General features: G+C 40.7%; 1 protein-coding gene across 3 annotated transcripts in view; it reads left to right on the forward strand.

Moving 5' to 3' along the window:
• Window positions 1-12421, forward strand: part of ANXA11 (annexin A11) — a 56659-nt gene extending 44238 nt beyond the window's left edge. For all 3 annotated transcript variants that reach the window (XM_038409817.2, XM_043518800.1, XM_038409818.2), the window contains exons 11-15: window positions 1109-1202; window positions 3251-3346; window positions 7989-8047; window positions 9025-9147; window positions 10990-12421. In XM_038409817.2, coding sequence (XP_038265745.1) covers window positions 1109-1202; window positions 3251-3346; window positions 7989-8047; window positions 9025-9147; window positions 10990-11049 — 432 coding nt within the window. In that variant the 3' untranslated portion in view covers window positions 11050-12421. The remainder of the gene's footprint in view (window positions 1-1108; window positions 1203-3250; window positions 3347-7988; window positions 8048-9024; window positions 9148-10989) is intronic.
• Window positions 12422-12721: the final 300 nt, after the last annotated feature.

Consider the following 12721-nt stretch of genomic DNA (forward strand, 5'->3'; position numbering starts at 1 on the left):
TACAGGGCAGGAGCCACCAGCCAGGTGTTCCCCAGTCCTACCCCCACAGTGATTTACCTCTCTACCGGCTGCCCTGGACACTCAAAACATACTGCTGGGGAGGGTCGCATGACCATGCTTATGGCTTTTCTTTGCTTCCCTGTCAGAAAGTCATTTTTCTGAGGGGAAGCAAAGAAATCTGTTGGGGGACATAAATTCTGCACATGCACAGTGGCACAGAATTCCCCCGGGAGTAGTGTGTCTCAGGGAAGACCTCATCTAAAGACCATTGAAGGCAATGGGAAGACTCTCTCTCTCTCTCTCTCTCTCATTGATTTCAATGGGCTTTTGATCAGGCTCTGATTCTGTACATTTGTGGATCCATTGGCCAAAGCCCTTGTGTGGTGGGTGGAAGGGAAGTACGTGAAGCAGCCACAGGCTGAAAACTTGTTTTTTTTTTTTTAAGTGCAATACATGTATGGAGCAGAGGAAAACTTCTCCTTCCCAATCACTCAAAGCCCATTAACCAGGATTTGTGCAGCAGGGAGACACTTGGATCCTAATGAAATGTTTCACCTTGTCATAGCATTTACTATCTGGGGAAGGGGGAGAATAAGATCTTTGTGCCAAGAACTGTGCCTTTTTCTGGGTCTGTATCATGCCTGGCATATTTAGTGCCCTAGTGTGATATAAATAGTAATAAAAATTAGTTTTCTGCATGGTGAATTTTATTCTAGGAGAATTCGGAGGAACTCTGACAGTGTTTGGGAATACTTTAGGATGAAAACTAGAACTGAACCTTATCACTGGCAAGAATTGCTCTCGCCCTGTGTGGCCAATCTTTTTTTCCAGGGGTTTCCCCTTAACATGGGTACTCTGGAGATCTTGTAGTTAAGCATCTGTGTATCTTTCACTGGTAATTATGGATTCAGAGAAGGCTCATAATGTGCGCAAAGACTCAATCTAGTGCCACTCGGGTCACTTGTTGCTCGGTCCTGTTTTCCAATAACGTTCAGATCAAGTGGTCAGTGTTAGAAGAGGGGAAGTGTATAAGTGCCTAGAAGGCAGGTCGAAAAGCCACCAGACTGAGAAACTAATTAGTGAAGTGTGGATTCTTTTTTATGTTTAGGAGCTCTATGCTGCTGGAGAGAACCGTCTAGGGACTGACGAGTCCAAGTTCAATGCCATTCTGTGTACCAGGAGCAGAGCTCACCTCAGGGCAGGTAATGGTGTCTTGACTTGCTACATAAATGTCTCCTAAGGAGCTTAGATTACACACCTACACATTGCTTTTAGCTTACCCTGCTGTGTGTGTGTGTGACATTGAAAAATGTAGGCATACATCTCTCCTAAAGATAAAACTAATATAGGGACTCATCTTTTGTCTGAATGTGTGCCTTAAGAAGAAATTAAGGAGCTCTACTTAATTTTTACATCGATGTGCCCGCATGGCAATCCCACATGTTCCTCGTTACAGTCGTATCAGTAGCTCTTTTGGAGTCTATGCACAAATACTGTAATTGTTTTACAGTTAATGCCATTTTTAAATGCTGAATATTGGGACTCTGGGGTGGCATGAGAGAAAAAAAGATCTGAATCTCATCCTTTAAGTCTAGTGCTATGCCCAGTTAGTTCCCTCTATATTCAATGCTATAGTACTCTGATCTCAACATGGGTCTTCTCTGTTCTTGTCTTTATCATCCCTAAACTGTCTCACCATTGCCACTCTCAGTGCAGCTCCACTGGTGTTAGCAAGGGAGGTGTAGTGTAGACAAGGTGCTTTTTAACCATCATCTCTGAGCAGGGCTAGACAACATGATGGTTGAAAGCTGCTCTGCACTAATGCTTCCATTTGCAGAGCTGCAGCAGAGGAAATTGTAGGGAACGTGTCTATTATGGCCGTGTCTGCACTGTTCAGAATGTCAGTTTGCAGCTGTAGAAGATTTTGGTTGGCATTTTTCTCCTCGTCGTCCCACACAACTGAAGTTTCATATGGTCACAGACTGCAGTCACCCAGGTCTAAATCTTGTTCATGGTACAGAGAGAGAGTCTGCGTATAGACCCTGGACTTCATTTGTCCTTTGGATCTCTGTAACAACATGCTCAGCATGGCTAAGAGATGTGGCTTAGAAATGCCCCATGGTGACAGAGTAGAAGGGGATGCTTCCCCCTCCCCTCCTGCCCCCATCTCTGCTCCTCCTTGTGATCCTGGATTAACAGAGTAGCACTTACAGTACGAAGGTCTTAAAGGTCTCCTTCTAGTCTGTCATCAAAGTTTTTTAAAAATGAATGGCTTAACCTTAGGGAACTGTGACCAGGCTATAGTCTTTTTATGCTGAGATTTTCAAAGGAGCCTAAATGAATTAGGCTCCCAACCTTAACCGCGGGATTGCTAGTTCGAAGCCAGCACTGGTTGGCAATGACCAGAAAGTTGTTGTTTGCCTGACAGTCTCAAAGAGGCCAAGATGGAGAAGTTCGGAGAATGAACAACCCATTCACCCCCAGCCTCCAAATGCACTAGCTAGGCTGCCTGGAGAAGCTTGCTCATTCTGTACCTCTTCTGTGATTGGACAACCTGAGTCACCAGGTTGTCAGTCTGGCACCTTAAATGATTGTTAGGGTGGTGGCTTTTTTTTTTTTTTAATTATTCTGTTTGAATGTGAAGGGGTTTTTTTTTTAACATTTACCTTTAGAGGTGTGTTCTAGATCTTTTTAAAGATTGATTTGATTTGTGTGTGTGTGTGTGTGTGTGTGTGTGTGTGTGTGTGTGTGTGTGTGTATATATATATATATTTTATATATATATAAAAAAAATAAAAGGCCTCTCTTTACCACAGACACCTTTTCTGTTCATGCTGGGTTCTAAAAGGTTGTCACCAATAGCAGGACTATGACTTCTATCTCCTTGAAGAAGCAGAAATCAAGACAGGGAGATGTGAGGAAGGCATTTCCTATTTATCCACATCCACCCGTCAGTTACCATGAAGAGAAGGGGGTAGATTGTAAATATATGGCCTCAAAATGGAGTAAAAAGTGTGTTAAGTGTGGCAAGAAATCTTGCCAGGCATGAAGGATGAACTTCATGTTTTATTTTAAAAACTGGCTAACTTGGCCTGAAAAGCATTTGAACCACCATCACCAAATGCTACTGTAAAAGCTCTGTAAGCAAAGTATAACTTCAGAGGAAGCTGAAAAGTATAGGCATGAATCAATACCCATCGTACAAGACTGGCTGCTGAAAGCTCTTCTTTTCTCCCCTCTGCCCCTCTAGTTTTCAGTGAGTACCAGCGGATGTGTAACCGTGATATCGAGAAGAGCATATCTCGTGAGATGTCTGGGGACCTCGAAAGTGGCATGGTGGCAGTAGGTGTGTCTCTCTTTTTGTTTCAGTATAGAGAAGCTGTTGCAGCATATGACGGTAGCAGCAGGAATAGCTGCGGTGTTTGCACTGCTCGTTCTTGCTGAAGTTGGGTTGTTTTTTTTTCCAGAGGAAACCTGACCTGTAATTCCAGTTTTTTGCCTTTTTGTTGGGCTTCCTAGTGAACCTGCCTGCGGTTAATAAAACGCGACAAATAACTTACCTGGAAAGGAAGGGTGGGGTTTCAACTGAAGACAGCCTCTGGACTTAAAATTAGAATTTGTTAGACAGAGGAGAGGTAATTAGGCATACTTGGCCTCATTTTCAGAAGTACTGAGCACTTGTACTTTCCCTTGAAGTCAACAAGAGTGATGCGTGTTGAGTGCCTTTTGAAAATCAGGCTGTTAACTTCAGTGGGTTTTGGATTAGGCCCCAATTCCTTAAACAGCAGCTAAACTGGATCAAGCTTTACCAGTTTAGAATTGCTGTGCATCCTCTCTGTAAAGCACATTGTTAAAGATAATTTACTTACACATCTGTTCCAAATTACCTCCTCTAAATAACTGCCTTGTTATAACACTTAAGTGCAGCCTCCCACAGAATTCTAATTCTTCTTCTTTTCCTTTAATTACATTAACAAGTAAATGGTTAACATGGTTTAACAGTGACTAGAACAGGTACGTGACCATAAAAATTGGGGCCCTGATCCTGCTGTTGCTGAAATCAATAGCAAAACTACAGCTAACTGCAACAGGAGAAAGAACAGGCCATTTGGCTGCATTAGGATAAAGTTGGGGGTTCATTTTATGCAAGTTCCAAACAAAACTTGGCAAAATGTTGAATTTTATGTAAATGTCCTTTATTTTTCACTCCCTAGCTCATGTGCACAGTGTCTGTGTAACCATCCTTTACTAATAATTAACATTTTTGAAATCCAGTTTTAGGACTGATTGCTCTCTTAGTTAACTGCTTATATTTCTCTGCTTGGCTAGACTGTCATTCCAATGGCTTTTTGAAGCCTTGAATGGGACTTATTTCTTTGGCTTTTTCCATGATTGATAAATTCATAGCAGATTAATCATATCCTAACATTAGAAAGCTAGACCTACAGAACAGAAATAATGGCAAATTAAGTACATATTACGCAGTAAGTATCCCGGTATCCCTTTGGCATCGTATTTAACACTGAGGATGATGTATATGAAAAGGCTACCATTTGCCGCAGCAAAGAAACTCTATTGTCACAGCATGGATCCTACAGTCTGATTCCCTGTAGGAGTGCCCTTTTGCTCGCATGGAGTCACACTGACTTGGGTGGGACTTCACAAGAGTGCAAGGGGCCAGATATGTGGATCCAGTTACAGGACTGGGACTTTAGTTTGCGAGCAAAGCAATAACCCTTTTTACAATGCCCCTCTGCCATGTAGATTGGCAATACCGGACAGTCTCTACGCAAAAGAATAAAGGGACACAAATCAGATGTCAAGAATTGTAACATTCAGAAACCAGTAGGAGAGCACTTCAATCTCCCTGGACACTCAATAACAGACTTAAAAGTCGCCATTCTTCGACAAAAAAACTTCAAAAACAGACTTCAACGAGAAACTGAAGAACTGGAATTAATTTGCAAACTTTACACCATCAAATTAGGCTTGAATAAAGACTGGGAGTGGCTGGGTTACTACAAAAAAATTATTTTCCCTCTGTTGATACTCATGCCTTCTTGTCAACTGCTGGGAATGGGCCACGTCCACCCTAACTGAACTGGCCTCATTAGCACTGACCCCCCTCTCCCCCCCCACTTGGTAGGGAAACTCCCATCTTTTCATGTGCTGTATATTTATACCTGCTTAATGTATTTTTCATTCCATGCATCTGATGAAGTGGGTTATAGCCCACAAAAGCTTATGCCCAAATAAATTTGTTTGTTTCTAAGGTGCCGCAAGGACTCCTCGTTGTTTTTACTGATACAGACAAACACGGCTACCCCTCTGAAACCTTTTTAGTGTGTTTGAAATCCTGTTTTTGACCAGTTTATTTTTTATTGCATAAATCAGCCTTTTCCCTAGGATGATTTGTTCTTTGCACCTAGTCTACAAAAGTCTAATTGTAAATATTTGTTTCCTTTTGGTTTTGCTCTCTTTAAAGCTTTCTGGATTGTACAGATGGTAATTTACAATAATAAACTCAAAATATCTTGCAGTGCCAGTGGATTGTTTTAGCAAATTATGGTAATTGGAAAATATACATTTCATGTTTTGTAATTTTCTGTTTTTTGAAGTGAACTGTGCACATCCTTGGCAGTTGTGTGTAATTGTGGATTGCTGTCTTCCATCTTCTTTTCAATTAAAAACCTACACTTTTCCATATAAAGTGTGCATTGTTATGAAACTCTCCTTTTCAGATTTGCTCCTTACGTTTTACCCTGATCTTAGTTGGTTGCTTTTCATGCTTTTGTAATTCCCTATGAACCGTCCTAATGAGACGGTTGTGCGGTGTGGTTACTGCATAGTTTGTTTTACACTGTGTGACTGTTTGTTCCTATCAAATATGGGATCAGTTTGTAGATTTTTTTTTTTTCATTCTGGGTGGGATTTTTCTCAGTAAATTGTTTATATGCTCTTTTACCTTTCTAACGATTTATGGAAAGCCAGTTCAAGCTAGATTTCACTTAGATGGGGATGCCAAGACTTTAAAAAGTCCTTGGGAACCTGTGTGCAGTTACTAAAACAAAGAACTTGCCTGGAAGTGAAGGGTGAGCCTTCCACTGAAGGCAGCTGCTGGACTCAAAACTAGAATCCCAATTTAGGCTCCTAAATCAGTTGAAGTCAGTGGAAGGTGCAAGATAGTTAAGTCCCAGGCAGACTGTGAAGAGCTACAAAAGGATCTCACAAAACTGGGTGACTGGGCAAAAAAATGGCAGATGAAATTTCATGTTGATAAATGCAAAGTAATGCACGTTGGAAAACATAATCCCAACTATACATATGATGGGGTCTAAATTAGCTGTTACCACTCAAGAAAGAGATCTTGGAGTCGTTGTGGATAGTTCTCTGAAATCATCCACTCAATGTGCAGCGGCAGTCAAGAAAACAAATGTTGGGAATCGTCAAGAAAGGGATAGAGAATAAGACCGAAAATATCATATATAAATCCATGGTACACCCACACCTTGAATACTGTGTGCAGATGTGGTCGCCCCATTTCAAAAAAGATGTATGAAATTTGAAAGGTTCAGAAAAGGGCAACAAAAATGATTAGGGGTATAGAACGGCTTCCGTATGAGGAGAGATTAATAAGACTGGGACTTTTCAGCTTGGAAAAGAGGCAACTAAGGGGGAATATGATAGAGGTTTATAAAATCATGAGTGTATAGAGAAAGTAAATAAGGAAATGTTATTTACTCCTTCTCATGATACAAGAACAAGGGGCCACCAAACGAAATTAATAGGTAGCAGGTTTAAAACAAACACAAAGTATTTTTTCCACGCAACGCGCACTCAACCTCTGGAACTCCTTGCCAGAGGGTGTTGTGAAGGCCAGTACTACAACGGGGTTCAAAAGGGAGCTAGATTCATGGAAATTAGGTCCATCAATGGCTATTAGCCAGATGGGCAGGAATGGTGTCCCTAGCCTCTGTTTTCCAGAAACTGGGATTGGGTGACAGGGCATGAATCACTTGATAACCTGTCTGTTCGTTCCCTTTGGGGGACCTGCCATTGGCCACTGTCAGAGGACAGGATACTGGGCTTGACGGACCTTTGGTCTGACTCAGTATGACTCTTACGGAAGCTCAGCAACTTTAGAAAGTCAGCCCACTAATTTTAGGTCCTAAATGGATTTAGTTAAATTTTATGCTCCTACCTTTGAAAATCTTCCCCACAGTCAACAACTGTAATTTGAATGGCTAGTATAGTTTGGTAGCTTATCAAATTTTATGCTAACTATAGTTCTTCCATCTTTCAGAACTGTTAAAATACAAATTCTTTGTGACCGTGTAGCTGCTAAACTGCCACCTGTTTCTGCATGTGCTACAATGGCTATTAGGTTGTCTAAGTTACCTGGCATTAATGCTGTGCCATGCACTGTACTAAATCCCTGTTGTTGGTTATTTCTCTGTCTAAAAATCCCAGACTTGGCAGCTGGAGGGAAACCAGCTGTCAAGTATTTGAAGGAAATTACAAGTATTTTTGATGATACAGCAAGAGGCTGGAAAGTTGAGAGAATGGGACACGTCTGACCAGTTTAACCACTCCCTTGAACTTTTAGGACAAGAAATAGAATCCACCTTGCAGAAAATTTGCACTAGAACTTCTCGGCAACAGGAAGGCTGGCAAAGACCTAATGTTGTTCCCCTGCCTCAGTTCCATAACTAGATTCAGTGCATTGACTGAAAGATTTACTTTTATCAAGGAAGTACTGAGGTTTCTCAGACACTACAACTACCACCAGTCTGATGCAAAATTACAAATTTTGCCTTGAAAATTAAAAATTAATTTCAGTGACTAACTCAAGTGAGCAGGAGCAGGGTAGGGGCTCTGTGTGTGTGTGTGTAATATATAGAAGTACATACCTGATTCGGAGTAAGTTCTGTGAAGTACAGTGATTTTTATTTAGCTGTGAGTAACCTGTTCAACAATTTCTTTTGCAGTTAAGTGCATGAAAAATACACCAGCTTTCTTTGCAGAAAGACTCCATAAAGCCATGAAGGTAGGTCTCTGTGGCTGTGTGTGCTCTCTCCGTGCATCATTGTATTTTTTATATAATTGCATAAGTGCCTTGGCACTGATAAAACATAACTTCATTAGTAATGGGTCAAATGTGTTGAGAGTTTTTGACTGAGCAAGGATTTGGTCAGTTATTGTGTAAGCACAGAATAAAGCTAATTAGGCTGTGAGAATGAAAATCATACCAGTTATGGCTGTAAATGATGTGAAGAGCTTGGGGTGTGCTGTCTGTGTTAGGATAGGCATTACTGTACTTACTAATGTCCATATCTTGCCACCTTGTTCATGTTGAAAAACAACTTTCTTTCGATAAGCTTTACATATGTTTTCATGGAATTACTCCAGGAGTGAGGTATTGATCACCCAGGAGTAAGGCTGATGGAATCTGGCCTTCAGTAGGGGATTTATTAAAGAAATGCACATGATCATAACCTGCTGTCTATTTATGAAAGCCACAGTTCAGCAAAGCACTTGAGTGTGTGCTTAAACCCTATTCAAGTCAAGACATTAAAGTTAAACTAATAACCGTTGTAATGCAAACCGCTGGCCTTCACACCTTCCTACAAATGTATTTAGCTTCTATTTCTTGTTCTTGGAGCCAGAGCATGAGTCTAAAACCGGGATTTCCTCAGAAATGCAACTCCGCGCATTTATTTATGCAAACGACCGAGACAAGGAAGGGTTGACAATAATGGAAATGGGTGGAAATTCATCATCCTCTTTGGTTGCTCTTTGTGCAAGGAACTGAAAGTGGTAATGTCCTGTTAGCACACGCTTCATTCACTAAAGCACTGTCAGCTAAATTCACCCTTTGTTACACAGTTTCAATCCTATTGACTTTGGTGGGGTTGTCCTGGCATAACATGGGGAAGGATTGGCCCTTGGACTCTCCAATTTGTGTTGAATTGTCTAGAATTTGCAAGCTGATTGTATTCATGCACTTAACTGGTTTCTTCACAGGGAGCGGGAACAAAAGACAGGACTCTGATTCGAATTATGGTGTCGCGCAGCGAGGTTGATTTGCTGGATATACGGACTGAATACAAGCGGATGTATGGCAAATCCCTCTACGCGGACATCACAGTAAGACTTTTTTATTATTATTATTATTTTTCTCCTACTGTTGATTTCTGTACGTACCATTAAAACCCCACCCCTGACACTGGATCACTGAGTGTATGCTCACTGCTTCTCTCTTCATGCATGGAGGGCCAAAGTGCCATGGAACACCTGTGTGAGGAGGAGACTGGGAAGAGGCCATACTGGTGGCTTCTGTCTGCTCTCCATGGCAGCAGTGGAATGTAGGTTTGGAGAGAAGCCAAAGGATCAACATCTCCACAGATTTACTGGCAGCCACGTCACTTGCAGATGAGATGTGCTGGGTCCCCAGCCTCTACTGGAGTGTAACAGGCTGTAATGGCAGCCAAAGAAACTGCCTGCACAGCAACTCCGTAACCTGGCCATGGAAGATTCGGAGTGGACTACTGTCCCCAGCCCTTAGCAAATGCTCTCTACAAGTCTGTCTTTGGGTGGAGATGCATTTGCACTATAATTACTAGAATGTAAACTGGAGCCTGAAAATTGGACATGCTGTCAGCTGGGTGGGAAAGGGCTGTGTGGTTGTGTGTCAGGTCAGCTCTTTTACCAGGCAGCAGCAATTGCTGGTGCTAATCAGTTTAAACGGAGTTTGTGCTTCAAAGATATGAACCCATGGTGATTCAGTTTATTAGACTGATTATTCAGGAGACTGTGGTTGTGAATTAAAAAGTAGTTAAAATATATATGGCCCCATTTCTGTTTCCTTTGAAGTAAAAGTGGAAACTTCCATTCACTTAAATGCAAACAGGATCAAGTTCCTAATCCATATTCCCCTCCTTCCATTGACCATTGAAGCAACTTCCAAACACAGCTGAGATCTGCTGTGACACTGTTAATCCACACAGAACAGTTAGCAGCCATGTCCAAAACCAGATTGTAGCATGGCTTTAGCTAGTACACAATATTCTTGGACAGGAAAACTATCTCACATTGTCATTCAGAAACAGATATTTAAAATGATTGTAGCTGGCATGCCTCTCTTCCTAAGGACAGGACTCTATACAAACCATTGGTGAATTTCAGCCACTATGGCATTTGTCATGAGATATTTATTAGCCGCAAGATGTCTCTTGTAACTTTTTTTACTTCCCTCTCTTTCATCCTACCCAACACATACATACTCTTTGATTTGTCACTTGGTTTGGGCCTAAATGGAAGCTTTTTTGCTTTTTCTTTTAAACCATGCCACAGAATGCAATAGATGTGTTTTTAGCAGTGAGAAATCATTTTGCTAGAGTCATTAATGTGAAGTCACCCATTTCAGCCATACTGGTGTCTGGGCTTAAAGGGCTTCATTCTCATTACATGTTCCCATAACATAGCTGGATGGAAGATCAGAGGGAAAGAAAATACAGGCCCCATTTTCCAGTTTCCATCACATTTCCATAGCACATTGTCATCTTTTAAGGGGAGATGTCTTTATGCTGCTGCTGGAAAATTAGGTGAATTTGAATACTGAAGGACAAGTTGGTGTGTCCTCCATGACACAAAACATAACACAGTACTTATGAGTCCAGGACAGTCTTCTGAAGAAATATATTCTTGAAGGGTTTTTACTAGATAAATCCTAAGGATCCTTCTGTGGACTTTTACTGTGTTTGGGGTCAATTCTTTATTAGCCCTGGGATCTGGAATTCAAATGTGGAGTCTAGAATAATGAAGGCTCCTCTTTATTAAAGGGTACCCTCAGTCTATTTTTGGCCATTCTAAATGTTAGGATCTGTATGTGCATGTTCTCTCACCTCCCTCACAAAAAACAGGAACAAAAAAGTGTTAGAATTGGATGGCTTTCTTTCTCTAACTTTTTCCCTTTGGATTTGTTGCTAGGGTGATACTTCAGGAGACTACCGGAAAATCCTGCTCAAATTGTGTGGTGGAAATGACTAAGTGGAGCTTGCTGCTTTTCTGTTATTGCGTTAAAATATCAATGTTGGGTTTGGTTTCTTTGTTTTCCAAAAAACCAAACAGGCCATGAATTGTTTTCCTAAAGCTACTATGTGTAAAACTAACTCTCTATGTGTAAAACTAACTCTCTAAAACTTCTCCTTTCCATCCAAAAATGTATAATAAACACAAGAAAATCTAGCTATTGTAGAAACTGCTCAGGATTTTTTAAAATCACTTTCTAGTTAATGAATAACAGATTATTATTTCTGCTTGCATCCTTGGCTACAATTTTGTTTCCTGGTTTAAAAAAAAAATCAGTCTTGTTGATTTAAAGGTGGGGAGGATTGGGGGTTTTGTTTTGGATGCTTTTTCTATGGACATTTTGAGTCTTTTTTTCACATGCAAATTTTCTCATATTTGTTGGACACAGTGTTTTTGTGTGCGTGAATGAAACCACCCTCACTTTGTTTTGCATCTAATTATATTGTTTTTTTAAAGAAGTTTTACTAAATACTTTTTTTAAGGAAGACCTGCTCTGCTCTTTATGCTTCACTGCAAAGATCACAAGAATGTAGAATCCATATCAATTCAGCCTCTCCAGTTAATATTTTTGGATCGTGCCTTAAAAGCAATGCATAAATCTAAGCGGATTGTAAAATTAAAGCCATATATCTTTTAAACCACCCACAACAGCTTCCTTTTGTTTTTAATATCATCCTACATTTTTTGTGTTGTGACTCAGTTAAACCATGTTACTTGGGACTTGGATGGAAACATTCTGCTGGAACTGATTAAGGATTATCCACAAACAGAACTGTTTTAGCCAATGACAGTGCCTTGCTAATTGTGCATAGCTATTCTGTTTTTCTTTACTTATGCAATTTCCCGCACGCTGATTAGATGTGGGTGTTTGACTTGTTTAATCAATGCTCTGTTTTTTCTCAGTAGGCAAGTACCAAATATGCATATCTCTCTACTCTGATTCTTCTCTTCTATGATTGGCTCCTGTAGCTCTCTGAATGGTCAGATCTTTTGCCACAACATGAATGCCTCTTCATCTTGTCACTCTCAAAGAAAGAAAATGCCAAAATTTTCAAGACAGTAGAAGGTGAGGGAAAGGGAAAGATTTAGAGAAAATGCAAAGCCCTGTTCACTGATTTCATTCCTTCCACTTTTATCTACTAAAACTCAGCCAGGTGCCTGTTCCTGTTGTAAAAATTACATTGTTTACACTGGGAGAAGCCTAGGCCTTCCAAATTCAGGTTTGAAACAACATGTAAGCAAATACCTATTGGTGGTGTTCTGGGGAGAGGAGCCTGCCTGAGTCCTAGGGATCGGACAGGAGGCAAATGACTTCAAACTTTTTTTTTTTTTAAACCTGCTTTGCCTACTGTGGTTTTACAGCTCAATTAGTCTTAACCTTTGCCTAGTAAAACCTTCCTCAGAATAGTCTGGGGAATAAATTTACCTTCACCTAATAAGCTCCTTTGCCTTCAGCCTTTAGAGTTTTAGTTGCTGCGAATGCCTCCATCTTTGGCCTTGGAATCAGTTCACCACAAAAAGGCCAAGGCAAGCAGTGTGATGCTGTTATAATAATGTGACTGCACTTCCAGTTTACCTCCTACTGTATCCAACATTCTAGCTTCAGATATGGATATGGATATGCCACTCG

This window comes from Dermochelys coriacea, chromosome 7 (genome assembly GCF_009764565.3).
Source record: "Dermochelys coriacea isolate rDerCor1 chromosome 7, rDerCor1.pri.v4, whole genome shotgun sequence".
Lineage (NCBI taxonomy): Eukaryota > Metazoa > Chordata > Testudines > Dermochelyidae > Dermochelys > Dermochelys coriacea.